The 19,065-nt window shown below is 43.6% G+C and overlaps 1 protein-coding gene across 2 annotated transcripts in view; it reads left to right on the forward strand.

Moving 5' to 3' along the window:
• Positions 1-238: 238 nt before the first annotated feature.
• septin9a (septin 9a) overlaps positions 239-19,065 on the forward strand; it is a 68,640-nt gene continuing 49,813 nt past the window's right edge. Inside the window, exons 1-2 of one of the 2 annotated variants that reach the window (XM_076752894.1) lie at positions 239-545; positions 11,526-11,588. In XM_076752894.1, coding sequence (XP_076609009.1) covers positions 524-545; positions 11,526-11,588 — 85 coding nt within the window. In that variant the 5' untranslated portion in view covers positions 239-523. Of the gene's footprint in view, positions 546-11,525; positions 11,589-14,559; positions 14,732-19,065 lie in introns of those variants that run through there. The other variant, XM_076752896.1, reaches the window with a different exon arrangement.

A 19,065-nucleotide genomic window follows, 5' to 3' on the forward strand; every position in this document is an offset into this window, starting at 1 on the left:
CATGTTGCGCAACAAACGAGACCCGGGCATGTCTGATTATCAGGATTACTGAGCTGTCCAGTTTATTGAATTTGCTTCAGATAGTTTCCTTTAAACCACAAATCCCCATCAGACATTCTTTAAAGATGGCTTTATTCCACCTCAGAGCTCTCGAATGTGAAAGCCCCCACAGTTACTGTACACTTAACCACTCCCGCTCCTGGACTGGGCGTGCGTCAGGAGCGCAGGTGTGATTGTATCCATTCCCAACAGACTGTCTCCTGAAGTGTCTCGCGGTAGGAAATTAAGACGGGTTTAATAAGTAGTGAATTTACCTGCGACCAGGTGCGTTTGGAAAGCTGAGCGTCCAGGAGTGGAAGTGGAAAGAGAGGCGCAGAGAGAGAAGGAGGAGCGCACAAAGAGAAACAACCTGGAAAAGTTGCGGATGCAACCGTCCCATTGGCACACAGAGAAACCGGAGCGACCCATCAACTCGATCAGTTGTGAAACCACTTAACGACTAAGAGAAGAAACATCTACAATCATGAGGAAATCTTCATATACAGGTAAGTGCTGCTCTTAAATAAAGGGACGAGGGTTGAAGGAGTGTTTTTGTGTAAGATAGCATCAGGCTGTACTTGTAGCCTGATTATAGGAAAAGCCTCCAACTTGTAAAGCACTGGTGAGTGTGTGAGAGCTGGAAACAAGCAGAGAGAACGGGTTAACATCATTTCTGGTAAATGTTTAACAGCATTAACTTCTATCACTGCCCCTCCACATTTCAAAGTGCGTCTTTTGAATGTGGCCTTTCCAAAAAAAAAAAAAAAAAAAAAGGCCCACACATGGATCTGTGGTTGTAAAACATTTCTCCAAATGCCAGATGATGTGTTGACTGTCACGTCACACACATGACATCATGACAGATAGGTGGCACGAGCAGCTGCAGCTCATTCTTCTGTAAGTCGTCATGCAAAGTGTGGGTTTATTTCAGGCTCTGAAGAACACAACAAAGCAGATGGTTAAAAACGCACCACAGAAAACAAGGACTAATTTGTAGTCGGTATAAGTCGGTATACTCCAATCATGAGACAGTTACCTTGTTAATCTTTTTTGATTGACAGTTTTATGGTGCAGTTCCTTCACTCCTCCCCTCTAACAGCCTGGAGGATGGCTTGATTTATGCATCTGCATCAAATCTGCAGCGCACAAACCTATTGGATCAGTTTATTCTGGGACTGTCTGGATCTGATTGTGGTTTATTGCGAAATAGTCTTTTATAGGACGCAGAGGTTAACTGGATATTGGACAGTTTGCTGCTCATCAAAGACCTCTGGACCATTGTATTGTGATAATACTGATTGTGCAGGTACAGTCTAATGTTGCTGCCTTGCTCCAAGACACCTCAGCAGAGAAAGGATTGTTGCCTTGAGGCTTGAATCAAAGCTTTTTGTGTGAAGGATGGTCTCACTAACCACTCGGGCTCCCTTGTCACCCTCAAGCAGTCCATCACTGCTGTATAAGGCCTGACTGATACTTCATCCCTTTATCCCCTTCTTCCCTACTTCCTTTGTCTCTCTTCTCCTCCAACTCCTCCTCTCTCATTCCCCTCTTCCCCCTCTTTGTTTTCAGCACTGCTTACTATCACTTCCATCGTCTTCTGAGCCTCCTTGCCCTCCTCCGCCCCCCCCTTTCCCTCTAAGCTCCAGCTCAGTCCAGTGTACACAACCATATCCCGCGGAATGCCGACTTTCCCGGCTCCTCTTCCTTGAGTCTTTGTGCGATGGAGCGTCCGACGGTTTTCCATCAGAGCCAAATGCATGTTGGGTCATGCCGCCTCTCCTCCTCCTGTGTGTGTGTTCTCCCTCTGCTGTGCGACATGTGTGGAGCTGTCACATTCTTTGTCAGAGCTTCACCCGGGGAATAGTCTAATAACAAAGTGTGTGTGTAGTCTGATGTGTGTTGTGAAATGCCCTCCTCTCTAATGTGCAGGGGTGTTTAGACAAGCATCAGAGATGTGGAGCGGTGACTTTGAGAGAGGAAGGTCGGCCTATGTTTTGCACGCAAATACCCTTGCGCGCACGCACACACACACACACACACACACACACACACACACACACACACCTGAAGTTTGAGTTTTTATGTACTCAAATGTGTGTATGTGTCATCTTTTTCGGGGATGGTGTGGAGGGGGTGGGTTGTTTATACGAATACATGTGTGTGCCTGCATTCACTCATGCAACCCCTTGCAGCTGAACCCTGCTCGTGGAGCCATTCCCTGCCTTGTACACCACTCCCTCAAGTTGTCTGGATCAATGAGTAACCTGTATGAATAACAGCCCACTCCAACACACACACAGAGCCATTATTTTCCAAATGGGCTACACTCCCCCCCGGTATGTGCTTTTATGCCCTACTCAAAACACACTCATACACACCTAATTCTGCTTGTACCTGTGTGACAAACGCCTCTCTCCGGGCTGCGTTATACAGCTTTTAGCCTGTTTATACTGGAGAGTTGACACAGCTTTGATATGGAGCCCAAAGCTATTGTTGCATGGTAACTTGAAAGTCAAGCTGTAAACTGTGTTGAGACATATTTGCCCTGTCATCTCACAGAGCATGCCGAGGATGGTCTAACCCTCAATTTGGCTTCCTAGAAGCCTGTGAATAATGGACTAATAAGCTACTGGAACATGTGGACATGCACGTACAGTACTCTATGATCTAAAATAGGGGTGGATTTCAGTGTAGTTTTTCATGCTCAACATGTGACTGTTTTCTCTTCCTAAGAGTTTTGATTTTATGAATTGACCGTTCGCTAAAACGCAATCACAGTTTAGCAACCGTAACTACCTTTGGATGTCGGCACATGCTGAAACAGTGTGCATAAACACTAGGGCTGTAGTAAGAGTGTGCAAAGAGTTTGGAGGATGGTTGGGTTTTTTAGTTTTTCTGAAACCTGAACTACAAAAGAAAAAGTGTAAAGAGTGGATTAAACAGAGTGAATGCAAACGTTAGTACGTCCATTAGCAGCTTTGTCCTGCTAACCTCAGCCAAACATATTTCCTTAAAGCCTTGTCACTTATGATGTATAAAGTGAAACATACCATTTTAAAATATGAACAATAAAGCATAAATCTTACCTCTGTCTTGATTGTCCGAGTGTGTAGACTAAGAAAAGGAGCTAAACTTATATATATTAGCATGAAATAACATGTTACAGTATAATCCAAGGACTAACTAGGTTTAAACTGCAGTACAAAGAGAGTGCTGTACCTTTATTTTCAAGTCCTCTACCCAGATCATGAACCAATCAGGCGCTGGTCTTTCCAGTCTTTTTAGCACAATATCATGTATTAGCCATCAAGTGTATATTTAAAACCAATTTTCAGAGTTCTTGTTTCAACATGAATGATCTGGAAATTTAAAAGTCACAGATTTCAACCACTGAGCTTATGTGTGAGCTTTATTTGTTATTTTGGTTGCTGGCTAGGAATTGGAAGATTGCTTTTGTCTTCCTTTGGCTGAAATCAATGACCCATTGTTTCCAAAATTACCAAGAATTTGGTTAAGAGGTAAATCTATCTGTTTTTTCTTATGAGGAATATGAAGATCGACAGGTGGAGCAACAGCAACAAAGGGATGTGGCTTAGTGAACAGTCAATTTTGGCCATTTTTCTTTAGAGATAGAGTATTACTTGCAAACCACTCTGGTTGTGTACAGAGCTGAAATGTATTTAACTTATCAATTACTTAACTGCTTTGAACTACACTATACTCAATAGTCTTTTAAACACAGTGTCATAGATATGCTCTGGAATGTGGAGTTCCCCCGATTGCAGGAGACCTACAGTCCTTGTCTCTGCTGTGCATGGTCCTCCCCTCTCAGCCATGTGGAGCCTGCTCTGAAGTGTCCACTCCACTCAGTGTTTATTATCTGCAGCCAAGAATGCAGCTCTGTGATGCTGGCTGCTGCTGCTGCTGCTGGGGGTGTCAACTGATACAACAGACTGCCTGTACTGTAGGCCTGAGGCCAGGAGAGAGCCTGTAAAAAGATAATAGCAGGCTCAGAGAGGTTCTGGTGTGTGGTAGAACATGTGCGGCATCTAGATGTGTATCACAATAATGAAGTGCAGGCACAGACACACATATATTCACCATTTCAAATAGTGTATTGATTGAAATACTTCAAACTTACCTTAAATTCAAGTTCACTGATTAATTTAGAGACTTGATGGGAAAGACTTTACCACTAATCTGTAGGTCACAGAGACAAAGCCCACACAAGACATAGCAACTCCACCATTTGGCAGGAGCAGCCACGTCCTGTTGTGACATGAATAAATATTTTATTGCAACTAGTTTAAGTGTCAGTGATTCATATTGATTCAGCGAGCCTTTTGGCGTGGAGATAGAGCTCCTGAATTAGAACAATAATGCGTCTTAGTTGCATTGAGCCTCGCTGTTGGCAGCGTACAAAGTCTTGATCTCGTTTACAGCAGAGATGTGTTCAAGACAGCCACTCTTTATGGCATTATGATGAGGTGGGAGTTGAATGAACAGCACTGGCTGAAGTCATACTTCTATTTCAGTTTTGCAAAAGAGATACAGCTATAAAGTAATGTAACGTTTTCATGCACATATACAAACCCATGCATATGTAAAAGCATGTGTTCATGCAAACATGGAAATTCCTGCAAAAGCGCAGATGCTGAAATGCTTAAAAACACCGTTTAACCTGAAATCTCTTTCTTTCTATTGTTCTCAGATTCCTGAACATGCACATAGATAGAGCTCACCCTCAAAGTTGTTCACCTGTGACATACAGTAACAGCATGTCTCCTGGGGAAGTTTCAGCCCATAAAGGCCTATTGGCCATTTAAATGACTGCGTGGGTTTTAAAAGCCTCACAAGAAGGAAGGCCGATCCTTATCTGTCGCACCAGTATTGTTTTATAGACTGCTGTGGTATCCTGTCTAACCCTGGCCTAAAACACTTTTATGTATTTGGGCTTGTGTTTGCATTGTGAAGAGTACAGAAAGGTGGCTGTGTGTTTGGCAAAGCGGTGTTGGTTTTCAGTGAGCGCGGTGATTGAGGAATAGGTTCGCGTTGAAAGCGCAGAGGTAGGAAAAGGTGTTGCCGGTTCATACCTTTGGCGCCAGAACAACAGCTATTCATTTGGGAGGAGTGCAGTTCAGGGTCATGGCCAATGTCTTTCCTCGAGTGTATGTGTGACCACATGTGCGTATGAGTCTGCCGTGTGGGTGCGTGGGTGTGTTTGGTGCGGTCCATCCAGGTAAAGGTCTTATCAGGGCTGTGAAAGCAACTTGAAAAATGGTTGTCTAGCCATTCAGTTTTTCTTTCTTTCGCTCGCTCTCTTTCCCTCCACCCATCCACCCACTCGTAGCTATTTCACAGGCAGAGTTGTGAAACGCTGTGTTTGCAGCATACCCCCAACATGTGTAATGAGGGCCATAAAAACACAATGAGCAGAGAAGAAGAGGGATGGATTAGTAATGATAACATTTTCACATACATCACAACAACAACAAAAAGAAAGGGTGATGTATGATAACCGTCCATAGTTAGAGCATCTTTAGTCTCCATCGTATGATGTATTAGATTCGATTGGATCTCTCAAAAGTGGCTTTTCAAATACAGAGTTGTTGAGAAATATAGACATAAAGACCTTTAGCATATAACAAGAGATAAATAAACAATAAACATAAGAACACAGAACTTTTAGAATATCATTCTTGTCTCACTGTCTGCCATCTAGTTAAAAAACCCTCACATTCATTATTACATTTGAGTTTTCAAATAGAATCTTAAGCTGTATTGTAGAAATTGCAATATTGGTATATATTGTGATTTAGTAACATTTCAGAAAATTCATCTTAGAAATGATCAATCGATAAAATAACCAGACAGGTTTCACAGAGTGTTTTGTCATATCGCCCAGCCCTGCTACCACACAGTTTTCTCTGTTTGATTTAACAAATCTTACAAAGCCTGATGTTTTTTAAATAAACCCAGCAGATTTAACAGAGAGCAGTGTTTAGTTATGATAGCTTTATACCCGTGGGCAGAATATAATGACAGCAATTATTATTGATTAGGATTTAAAGAAATCACCTCTTCCATCACAGCATTGTAGCTTCACCTCAACAATGAATGGCGCACAGTTGATTAATGCTCAAATCAAAACACCACCTTGCCCTAAAGGGAAAAGTGGAAATACAAGAAGACAGGGTAAAAGGGAGGACAAGAAAGGAGGAAGGTGAGGATCCTTCACCTCCTCTGCCCCCCTGCTCACATGAGACACGGCGTCGCCTCCTTTCGCAAACACAAGAATCTCCGATAGTTTCGTGTGTGAAAGAGACAGAGCATGCATCATAGTGTGTGTTTTGTACTCTGTGTTTGAGTGGGTTTCCTCTGGGATTAAAAACATGGATGTTAGGTTAATTTTCCCATCAGTGCCGCTGACCAAGTGGCTTAGAGCTTGAGTTGGCAACCCACTGCTGCGCATACTTAGGACATGTTAAATATAGAGAATGACTTCCCCCACGGGGATCGAGAAAGGACAACTTAATGTATCACTCCACCCTAGTATGTGTGTCTGTTTGCAGGTCTTCATTCATGAGTGTGTGTGTGTGATTGCTCTTGTGTTTGAAGCATGTTAAAGTGCTGCACCCTCTGCCCTCTGTTTACCTTCTCTAGTCATCTGAGACCAATAACTAATCAGTTGACATGTTTGTTCAGGCATAGCCATGCACTTGACCGGTCATGTCTCACGCACACACACACACACACAAACACACAGCTAAGTAGTTCAATTGACATCAATCAGTTGAGGCCTATAGTAAATACACAGGCAGTCATGCATTGACTCTGGTCCACAATAGCAGAGTCAATGCATGACTCTGGTGACTTGCAGCACTGTTTAAAGTGAGCTTTTCCATTAGCATGAACACTGGTTTCATTCTTTTCATCTATCATGTGAATGCAATGACCTCCGTTATACATAGCAGTGTCAAAAGACAAATATGACCTCAGAAGATTACAAATCCCCTTGAGGTGAAAAAAGACATGGATCATAGTGTTGGGAGATTTTTATGAAACCCGTTCAAGCTGTTATATGTGTGTGTGTGTGTGTGTGTGTGTGTGTGTGTGTGTGTGTGTGTGTGTGTGTGTGTGTTTCTGTGGCCCCAGACAAGACTGAGCAGGTGAGCACATCCACAGATTCTGCATGTAGACACACACACACACACACACACACACACACACACACACACACACACACACACACACACCTTTATGCCAGCATACAGTTAAACTTATCAGGTGTCACTCCTTTAGTTTGTGTTTAAGCTCGCTGTGATTGGCTAATGTGTATTTGCTTTGTGTCTGTCAGGACTTTGCTCTCACTTAAAACCACACAGCTCCTGGCCATTTTGAATTATATCAGTTTAATGCCACATGTCATCAGCACAACTTTGCGGTGTTGTTACGGCTTCTGTGGCACAGTACTTTGTTGCTATGGTAAACTTTGCTTACTCTCTGTGAAGCACTTTGTGTTGTAAGAGTGTGTCTGTGTGTGTGTGTGTTCACCTCACCTCTCTCAAGCTGCACTCTCAGCTAAAAGAGTAAATAGGTACAGGCATGCTTTTTGGCTGCAAGGCTTGAAAGACTTGCCTCTGTCTTATTTGTTCTGTCGTTTTTCCATACGCTCAACGCTCTAAGCCACAAGTAGATACACACTCACATAATGGACTGATGGTGCTATCAGACAGCTCATGGAAGATTAATGATTTCCAATTAAAGCGAAGTTAAAAGAGGCTGACTCAATACTTCCTCTCTGAATCAACATTGAAGTCAGAAGCCGCTCTGTTACTGACATTTAAATCAACTCTAGAGCAGCGTTTAGACATTTCCTCTGCGATGCTGACAGAAGTCTCTTTAGTTAAATCCGTGTTATTTGCTGCACAGATGGTTAAAAATTGATGTCAACCGGTTTTGCAGCTCTGACATTTTCACCATGTGCCATAGCAGGACATGGCCTTTTGCCACTGGTTTGACACAGGCATGTTTGTATGCCTCCGTGCTGGTGACAGCCGTGGCCAGAGGCAGTGTCTTTTCAGGTTGTCTGTCTGTCTGTCCGTCCCATTCTTGTGAATGCAATATTTCAGGAACGCCTGGAGGGACTTTTTTGAACTTTGGCACAAACGTCCACTTGGACTCAGGGATGAACTGATTAGAATTTGGTGGTAAAAGGTCAGTGTCACAAAAAATGACTTTGCCCATAAGTCAAGAATTCCTGCTCTAATTATGACAAAATTTGCTGTTGCTGAGAGGTTATTCTGATCTGGACCTGTACACACTGACCGGTTCATTTCAATGCAATATTCTCCACTTTTTAAACCATCCTCTGCCTCCTCTTATTCACAATCTTCCCTCCAGCAAACCACGCAGAAAAGAATAATGTGATTGTGACACTTTACCACGACTCTGCTGTCCAACCTGGCATGATGCCTTTTTTCCATCAATCTATTTTTTTTCTATTACAAAGTATCACAATAGAAAGGTTGACGGAAATGGCAAAATTTGTTTAAACGCCCACGATTTCTCAAAAAGATTTTTAGGCTGGTTTGAGGTGGTTTTTGCCTGTTGCAAAAAAAAAAGAGTTAAGGCACTCAATGGGAGATGGAAACACCTTTTTCAGATGAGTTCTGATGTAGCAAACATTTAACTCACATGACTGATCAGCTGTTTCTGCTCTGAGAGAAGAAGTTTGAGCACATTGAGCTCAGAAGCTTTCGACCGCCTGACAAGCAGCTCGCAGCTCTGATGAAGCGTACTAGCAGCTGCGCTTAACCTCACATTTCTCACACTGAAGATGCAGCAAATGACATTTTTGGCTTAATTTGTTTGCTCTCACCTGCAGCACAAATCGTCTGTCTCGCGGAGTTGATAGTGGCAGAAATAGTAGGATACTGATCTCAGTCTGTGAGGGGTCATGCTGAAGTGCTGAAGGAGTTTCTGTAGGAAAGCAAAGGGAAGGAAACACTGCACATTTCATCATCACCACATTTACAGTAGTTTCTTTTATTTGCTTTCATCCCTCAAAGGGTGACCAACTTCAAACTCTCTCCCTCTCTCACTATGTTTCTCCCTCTCTCTCTCTCTCTCTTTCACATGCACACACAGCACACACACACACACACACAGATGCCTTAGTCACGTCTTCCAGTCATACAGTGGCACGTACGAACCAGCTGTCTTTGTGTTGAAACCAGTACAAACACAGGCAGAAAACCACTATGTTTGCTGGCATTATTGGCAGAAAATGAATGTCATGTTGCACACTGATTTGCGGTAGGAAGTATTTCTAAGAACTTAAAAACAGGATGGGGCAACTGACTCACCCGCCACCGGATGAACTTACCTCATCTGAACAGCCCTGACTGGGTTGATGCGGGAGAGGAACAGAGGATTGGGGAAGTGGAAAGAGGAGAAGAACTAGTACGTGGTTGACCTAAGAGAGGTGTAGCATCTAGTTATTGTGCCATCACCTGTTCCAGGAATGGTTAAGCTTCACTGTTTTATCAAGCTATTCCCAACACCAAGCACTGTTATTAATAAATACATAGTGTATCAGTCAAGTAAGGGCCACTATATTAGGTCTTTTTTATCTACTTTTTGCTTACATGAAACATACTTTACAATGAAATGACGACTTATAAAGATATCTGTTCACAACCTGAGCTAACACGAGGTTGACTAATTATTTAATGTCTACTAGCAGGTCTGAGAAGCTGCACAGCTGTGATTTGAGTCGCTTTGCCTAACATTTGCTAATTAGTGTTAAACACAAAGTACAAATGAGGCTGATTGGAATGTCATTAGTTTTGCAGGTATTGGCCTAATTAAAATTTGTACCTGCTTTTAGTGGTAGATAGTTAAGAGAGAAGTTAAGAGAATCATCACAGTAATTGACAATTCATCCCAAAGGGGGACATTTCACTCAAAACCAGAAATGTGAATCCTCTGTTGGAGAGGAAGAAGTCAGGGGATCACCAGCGTCATTAGGATTCATTGTCTGTGGACCCTGAAATTTTAGAGCAATCCATCCAATAATTGAGATATTTCAGTCTGGAACAAAGTGATGGAAAGCTCAACCAACTCACCGTCTGACAGTAGATCTCCATGCCAACTCTGTGGCTAAAAATACAAACAGAAAACATCAAGAATAACACAATTTTGTGATACTTTCACTCTTGGTCAGAGAACTTCCTGGAAATAGTAAAGCATGCAGTCACATGTACCATTCACTCATATGCTTTTCAGAAAATAGACGTCACCATTTTTCTAGTGGAGCTGAATCACCCATCTGAACAGACACCACTTGTGTCCCTGTGCTGGCTCATTCCCTGCCTCACTCAATGGCTGGTGATTCAGCAGAACTGAGCAAGCACACACGCACACACACACACACACACACACACACACACACAGCCGATCAATGAGAGATTACTCTGAGCATTCCTCTAGTGTCAGGGACCAGACAGTCGGCCAAGAGGAAGTGACATTCCTGTGATTCTCGACCCAGCCAGCGTCATGTCGGCCCTGGCTGTTGGTGCTGGGAGCTGCTCGATGGGCATGAATGAGGATTTCAACCATTTCGTATCTGTCTCTTATTCTTCATTGTTCCCTACAATTGTCACTCCTTTGAAAAGATGAAATCAATACTAGAAGATAAACTTGGCTTACAACGTTTTCTCCTGCAGAGATCAGATTCGTCTATGCTTTCATTGGCCATTTCAGTCAGCATATTGATTTACTTGCTTTTTCTCTGCCTTTCCACTTTGACAAATTTGTTTGACAGTTATTTAAAAATAGTGGCTTTGGTCATTAATCCTGTACGTTGCTCGGGCACTTTTTAGTCCGTTTTGTTACTATGTTACTTCATGCATTTTGTTCCACATGCAAGTTTGGTCTGAGTTATTTCCACATCATCCGCACTATTATAAAACTACAAACAAACCACAAATGAAATTGAGACAAAAAAAAAGATGTCCGGCTTTCCTCCAATAGCCGAATGTCAGTTTCTCTGTGGTCAAACAATAATAGCCATCCTTCAAACATTGGTTGACTTTGTTTTTCCACTTGACAACTGTAGACGATTTGGCCTCGAGGAGAATGTGAAGTTTCCACTTTGTGCTTATACATGTTTTGCTGCATTGTTGAGATTTAACTGATGCTCCCATCCAGAACATTAGCTAAAAAGCTAATCTTTGGAACAGTCAGAAACCAAACATGGCACTCAGGCTTTTCCTCTGTAAGCATTAATATTTCTAAAAGTAACCAACATAGAACTGAGGAAGGTGAAGTATTTATCAGAAATTATATTTCAGACCTTGTGCAGAAGCGATTTTCTAATGCTGAACCTCTTGTTGATGAAGCGCAGTGGTACATCTGTATGTTGCAGTACAGTTTCTCTTGACTTAACTCATTTGTCTTTCCATCCTTGTCTCCATTTACAGGAAGATCAGCCAGCGCTCGGGTGAGGAGACCAGAAAGAGAGGGATCTGGCATCACCAGTCCCAGTAAGTAGACTGCACCCCTGTCATTTTCATACATACATTTATCCATTCATTCTTCCATTTAACATTCAGTTCCTATATATGTACAAGCATACATTTATTGCGCCCATATATCTGAAAGACAGGCCACTGACAGATTCATGTCTACATGTCTGTCGTCCATTCAGATTCGGTTACTGTCAAAGTCTACGCTCCCTTTTCCAGCTTCCTCTTAATCACTGACTATTCCTGTTAAGTGTTACGTAAGTCACAGTCATTGACATTTAGCAGAGGGATGTGGTAACACTGAGGCCAGAGCAGGTACTGTTTCCTCCCCAGACTGCAGCTGATAACAGGTAAACAGCAGATCACAGACGCAGTAATAAAGACAAAGACCAGAAGACGTTTGTGTCTCTGTAACTCCTCTGTCACTCTGGAGTATCGGGACATTTCTTTGCTGCTTCATTTGCTACTTTCTGTTCTTAAGATTTTATTTTTGCGTCCTACACCCATTGTGCACCGATGCTGCGTCTACCTGCACTCTAAGAAATAAACCAAGAAGAAACAGTAAAAGCAGTTTTGCGATACTAACTGATAATATTTTTGCAATACTTTTAATGTGCAATTTCAAGCCATGCAACAAATAGATGAAACCTGACAGTTGTGTCCTTTGTGCCGTTTGTGCGTCCGCATGCAAGCGTGTGTGCGTGTGTGTGTGTGCACACACGCTAATACACAGTATTGGTATGCAGGCTGAAGTTGTGGCTCACCACTAAGGCATCTTCTGCAGCATCAGCACATAGAGAGGAGGGAAACAGAAGAGAGGAGGGGGATTGAAACACACACACACACACACACACACACACACACACACACACACTAGGTTTGTACACATAGCTAGCTTGTAGAATGTCTACAAGCTATGTCTTGTAGACTGTGACTTGCAACACACTTCCTTTGGTGTTCATTTTTTCACCTTCAACTAACATGCATGAGCATTCAAGAGGACTACAGGACTCACACATGTATCTTTTGGAACAGGCCCCAGGATGTGTATTCATCCCACAGACGGCTGACAGGCAGCGAGACAGCAAACACATTCTGACAGTGCGTGGTGGTTGTGTGTGTTTGTTTATGTCCAAACAAATGAGTATCTGGGTAGAATATTTGATTGTGTGTGTGTGTGTATCAATGTATACTTCTTCAGTATACACTGACTCACACACACACATGCATACACAGATGCATATATGCACAAGTGGACACACATACAGGATGTTGGGAGGTGCTGAAGGCTGTGGATAAGGCCCTGCTTGTCAGCAGACCTCCCTGATATTGATGCTGTTGCCACAGGGCATGTGTGTGTGTGTGTGTGTGTGTGTGTGTGTGTGTGTGTGTGTGTGTGTGTGTACGTGCGCTCATTGGCATTTGGAGGGAGATGCCCTCACACAAAACATCTGCCAATGGGGCAGATTTACGAGCCGGCAGGCGGGTGTTTGGGAGAATGCTTTACTGTAACCTCAACTCACACACACTTACACTCACACACACACACAAATAAACACAGACAGGTCTATCCAACACTGTCCCTATTGTTTATCTATGTGCAGTAAATTCCCATGTGGCAGTCAGCAGATCCTGCTGCATTGGACACACGCAGTATTAGTGCTGATCACAATCAATCTGACAATTCAACCTCTTTTTTAAGGTTATTTTGTCAAACAGTGACCAATGAATATTAAATTTATTACTGTTAGTACATTTAATGTACTAAGGGTACTCCACTGTACTGTACTTAAGGACTCAACAAGCTAGACTTACATTTTCCTTTCACTTCATCTAACTTGGCTAAAGATCAGATTTTTTTTTTTTCAATTTGTCAATAATCCACAATAAGCAAGATTTTATGTTTAAATATAAACTGTTTATTTACAGCAGCTTGCAGGCCATCAGAGTTTCATATTTTGTCCATCAGGGGCCGCCAGTGTACAAATTTTCCTTATTTTATCACCATATGCTTCAAAATGAGGCAGCTGGCTTTAATTATTGAATTAATAAAGATATGACTAGAGACAGATATATAAACACGATGCGCAAGCACATGGCACGCAGAGGTCACCATGAAATCCGTGAGGTCACTGGAGCGATGAGTGTTGCACAAGATGTCAGTCTGACATGTCTGAGTGTGTTTGATCTCTCTATCAGTGCTCAGACGCTTGCCATGCGACCTCTGACCCCCGGCGCAGCGTGAGGGGCGTGCCAAAGGCCAGAGGTCATCTGAGTTTCCTGAACATGGAGACGCACACCCACTAGTCCCCTTTCTTTCTCTGTCTCGAATGTGCGCTCTTGCTGTCATTTTGCCTCTCCTGCTTTAACCCTTGAAAACATTTTTGGGAAATTTGTTTTCATAGCGTTCCCCCCTCCTCGCTTCCGTCCTGTATTATTTTTGCACGTCAGTTCTATTTCAACAGGCTGTCATCCTTCCACACGCTTGCAAAGCGCAGAGCGATTCATCATGAGGAAGTCTAGAAGTAGTTTGTGGAATGTCATTCGCTCCAGCTGGACAAGATTGCTGTTGGTATCAAATGAATCAGGGCCACTGCGCGCACACACACACACACACACACACACACACACACACACACACACACACACACACAAACACACACACACAAACACACACAAGGAACATTTTTAAGTTAGCTGACAGAAGAGTTTGCAAGTCCAGCCGGTTATTTTAGTCTGTAAGGAGCCTGTTCATGTCACATGGTAGAGCTAATGGTTTCTATTTTCAAGACACAATGCTGCTTCAGTCTTTTGGTCTCATCAGAGGAAAGAGCGGGTAAGAGCGAGAAGGAGAGAGCGGCGAATGCAACATATGATCAGCACATGGGGATGTCGTAATTCTGAATTCATTAGCAAGACACACTGAAGGAATCAAACCGAGGGAGAGGGAGGGAGAGCAGAGAGCCCAAAAGGAAAGAGAGAGTAAGAAGAGGAGGAAGAGAAACAGAGGGAGGGAGAGAGGGACGAGAGAAAGGGAAGTCCAAAAAAAGACAGAGAGAGAGAGAGAGAGGGAGAGGGAGAGAGAGAGTGGAGTCAAAGAGCAGACACTACATGTGGCTGTGGAGGGAGTGATCTGGTTATGGAGGGGGACAAATTCTCAGGTAAGACAAACTCTCCGGAAACTGTCAGCCCAGATGAGTTCACGCTTCTGAATGGAGAACGAAGTGCAGCTAAAGGTTCTTCAATCAGCTTTTTCACTGTGATCGAGTGTCTGTTCTGTAAGAGCCTGCCTCTATTTTCCCCCTCTATGGTATTTTCCACTCTCTCATTCTGTCCTGTTTGCTGACTGCATGTTTTCTTTGGGGTTTGGAGCCGGAGCTGGGAGCTCTGCAGGGTTTGTGTAGCAGCTTAGCGGACCTGTTTTGATTTATCTTTATCTGTTCTGTGCTTGTTATGCTTGCAGGCTTTTCTGTGTCTTGTTTGTGCCCACCATCTCCACCCCCTCTGTCCCATTGTTTCCAGTTAAATGTTTTTGTCCTTACAGGTTGCCGCTAGGTCAGCACCTCTTTTCCAGTCCCCGTCTCTGTCTGTCTGTCTTTACCCATGTTCATTTTTCACGATCACTGCGTGAAAGTAAGATTGCTGGAAAAAACAACTTTCCGGAGGGGCCGATTCTGTGGTGAAGTGACACAGAAGCAGCTCTTATTTCTTAGACGTTTCTGCCATTTTTTTTCTCCATCTGCATTCTCCCATTCTTCTTTGGTGTGAAAACAGGAAAAAGCTCTGTTTGAACAGTACTACTCTTGTCCCTTGTGGCTCTGATCCCGCTTCGGCCATCAGTCAGTCCCTCCTTTAGCTAACAGGATAGAGAAAGCCCTGCTTCAGTCCACTAGCACAGAGAGAGCCGACTCTGCAAATAACAATCCTTACTTTTTCTGCCACTCTGGCGTTGTTTTCCCCGTTGGATGCTCCAAACAATATACATATTGAATTGATAAGAGTTTGCCTGTGTGTGTGTGTGTGTGTGCGTGTATGTGTGTGTGTGTGTCATACTTTATGCTAAAGTCATTAGTGAAGCAATGCTGTCTGCTTCTTAATGGTATTTTTATGAGTTTTGGTGTGAGTGTTGTTAAAACGGCACAAAAAAAACATAGCTGGAGTGGAACTGGTGAAGTGGCTGCAGCAGTGTGTGTGTGTGTGCGCGCGTGTGTGTGTGTGTATGTATGTTTGTGACAGTTAGAGCAGAGCTTGTAACACCAACACGGTGTGAGAAATCTGGATGAAGGTGAGACCACTGACAAGTGTGTGTGTGATGCAGGTATCGCCCTGCCCCCCCCCCCCCCCCTCTCTCTCTCTCTCAGTTTGGCCCCTTGTCTCCAGGTGCTTCCTCCAATGAGCTGTAATGGCTTCAGCAGGACATACTTTCTGTATGTTTCGGCTTTGAGTGAACATTCACTGGAGTATTTATGCATTCATACACACATTCATATGCACAGTGTATTTGCATGTGTGTGTGTATGTCTGTGTGCTCTTGGGTCAGTGTGATATTGTTGCGTATGTGTACACAAAGAGGAGGAAAATGTCTGAGTGTGTATGTTTAAAGGTTGTTTGTGTGTGTGTGTTTGTGTGTGTATGTGTATGTGTGCACAGCTCATGGCAAAGTAAAGACATCAATCCCATCCATCAGTTGTGGGCACATGTATGAGGTATCATCAGTGCCTCGCACCTGCCTCTGCTAAATTAGGTCAATTCACCTCTCGCTAATGTTCCTCCCTCACTGGTGTTGATGCCGATTTGTGAGGCTCCTCCTTTGTTTCCTGTGTTTTCTTCTCATATGAATCAACAGTGATGACGCTCCCAACGGAAACTGTCCATCAACCACACAGAGATTGTGAATGAAGCCTAAAGGGGCTCATTCATTCGAGTCAGAGCGAGGTCAGCTGATGATGCTTGATGAGTGTGTATGACGCAGTAACAGTCAGCATTGACCAAAATCTCAGGCTCGTGATTTGTAGCTTAGCTGACCCTCAGACCTTTCAGTGAATTCAGTGAAAGATTTCAGTCATCTTGAATCCGTGCTGCAAGTTTTCTGTTTGATATGTAAAATACGCTTTCACCACTAGGTGGAGCTGCTGAGTTGAGTAATCCAAAATGCTCTTTTTATGTCACCCTCTCTGAGTTGTGAACACTCACACAAGGCAACAAGTGTTGTTTTGGGCTATTTTCTGACTTGTTTTCTTCATCACAGCTGACTTGTTTTGAATGTGACCCTCTATAGGTTTAAGGCGAATTTTTTTGGAAGGAAATTGCAAACCGTGTTGCTTCCTGGTGAGACACGGTTGGTGTTGTTGGGTGGGTTGCCGTGGCAACGTGCTGAGCAGAACAATATGTGAGTGCAGCGGGAGCAGCGAGGATGGCGATCACAATGCTGGCTTGTTGACGCACTAAACAGTGTTATTACCCGGTGGAGCGATGGAGCCGAGGGCGGAGGTGGGAGGAAGACAGAGAGAGGGGCCTACTGAGAGTCATCTGTGATGGAGGACAGCTGCTCTCTCTATTTACCAAGCCATTCCATCCCATGCATGAGGGAACACACACACATGCAGCCAGCAGCATGTGTGCAGACAGTCGATACACTCGCGCACACACACACACACACACACACACACACACACACACACACACACACACACACGGACCGCTCACTGCAAAGAAAAACCAATGAGCGAAAGCAATTGAGGGGGTATGCCAGTGTGTGTGTGTGTGTGTGTGTGTGTGTGTGTGTGTGTGTGTGTGTACATGCAGTGCAGTCGAGCCATGTTTCCAACAGGTGCTGTATTTGATTAAAGTTAGCAGAGCCTGGCTGGGTGCTGCTGTTTAACATTTGGTTAAGGGCAGCTGCTGTCACTACAGCTGTGCATATACTTTAGACGAAGCTACTTCACCATGTGGGCTCTGGGGCCACATGAGGGGTTTTCATATGCGTGTGTGTGTGTGTGTGTGTGTGTGTGTGTGTGTGTGTGTGTGTGTAAAATATTATGAAACTGTCTGGTCCTCTTTAATGCAGACTCTTACACAGTGTTCAGTTTTCTTTTGTTTGCATTTTTTAACATTTCTGGATACGTTTACACTACCTGTGCTGCTGATTTCATTAGTCATGCTGAAGCTGCTCTCTTTCTGTGTTTCTGTCTTTTTTTCTCACACACAGCAGGGGGGAATGGTCCTACTTCCTAGTTTCCATTAAAACCATGGGGGCACTCACATCTCTCTTTCTTTCTTTGGCTCACCTTTTCCCACCTTTTCTCCTCCCATTCATGTCCTGTCCGTGTATCTCTCCCCTCTTAAGGCCTGAGCCAGGTAAAGCTGCTTATTATGGGGGTTGCCATGTAAACAGTGCTGAGGTAACCACCTAGTCACATCCAGAATATACACATACACACACACATACACATGAATGCACGCACTCGCCAACACACAACACGCACAGATTTTACCTCTCCCAGATGGCTTATTTGATACAGCCTGACTCATGGGTGAGTCGTCTGTGTGGAGCCCCACAAAGCTTTTGTTGTTTTAGGATGAACTCAGCAGGAAGCTGGGTTTCCTCTGTTTCTGATACTGGGAATGTTTGAAATAACAATGACTTTCCAAACCTGACATGACCTGATCAAACACAGATCGTTATTCACGATATAAAACAGCCAAATGATGCTCACACGTCACCTCTTTAAAACCTATTTTCATAAACTTGTTATCTATATAAGAACTTTAATTTGACAGAAAACTGAATTAAAACAAAGACATTTGACCAGTGAATCATGTGGTTAGATGATTCGTCATCGAAATCTGGTATTTCATCCATTACATTGTTTTTCTCCTGCATCTATACAAGCAAGCTTGTTTTGAATGTTGTAAGAAGTTGCATTTGACGCAGCTGTAGTCATGAATAAAACAGTTCAGGTGCATCCTTGCAGAGTCCATAGATTGCAGGAGGTCTATCCACTGGCACAGGCTGGACCGCAGTCAAGGGGGCAGACTGGCGCCGAGGCATGTGGGCCTGTTGCTGTCTTTGTGTGCGCGCGTTCATGTTTAGATCGGCTGCTGACGTTCACAACCTGCTGCTGCCCTGGCATCGCCCTAGCAACTGCCACGCCGGCCTGGCATCCATTTATAGAAGTTATCCTCTTCTCCTCCCACTCGGCTCCTCTCATTTTTCAGCTCTCAAGAGGGCAGGACCCACTTTAGAGTCGTGGTGGTCTGGGTTTCTTTAAGCAGTAGGCGGCTGTTTCTGTCTCTCTTCATCCCTGGGCTTCAGTGCAATACAACACCAGCAGCTGCCTATTCAAATACATTACAGTAATGTACAGCAAGCCTGAGACCCCGAGAGGTTCATTATCTGGATTTAACAGATGTCAGTTATCATCACTTTCATTATCAAAACTAATTTTTGAATCACAGTCAGACAGGATCTCTCTCTCTCCTCATGATGACTTTG

This window comes from Chaetodon auriga, chromosome 16 (genome assembly GCF_051107435.1).
Source record: "Chaetodon auriga isolate fChaAug3 chromosome 16, fChaAug3.hap1, whole genome shotgun sequence".
Lineage (NCBI taxonomy): Eukaryota > Metazoa > Chordata > Actinopteri > Chaetodontiformes > Chaetodontidae > Chaetodon > Chaetodon auriga.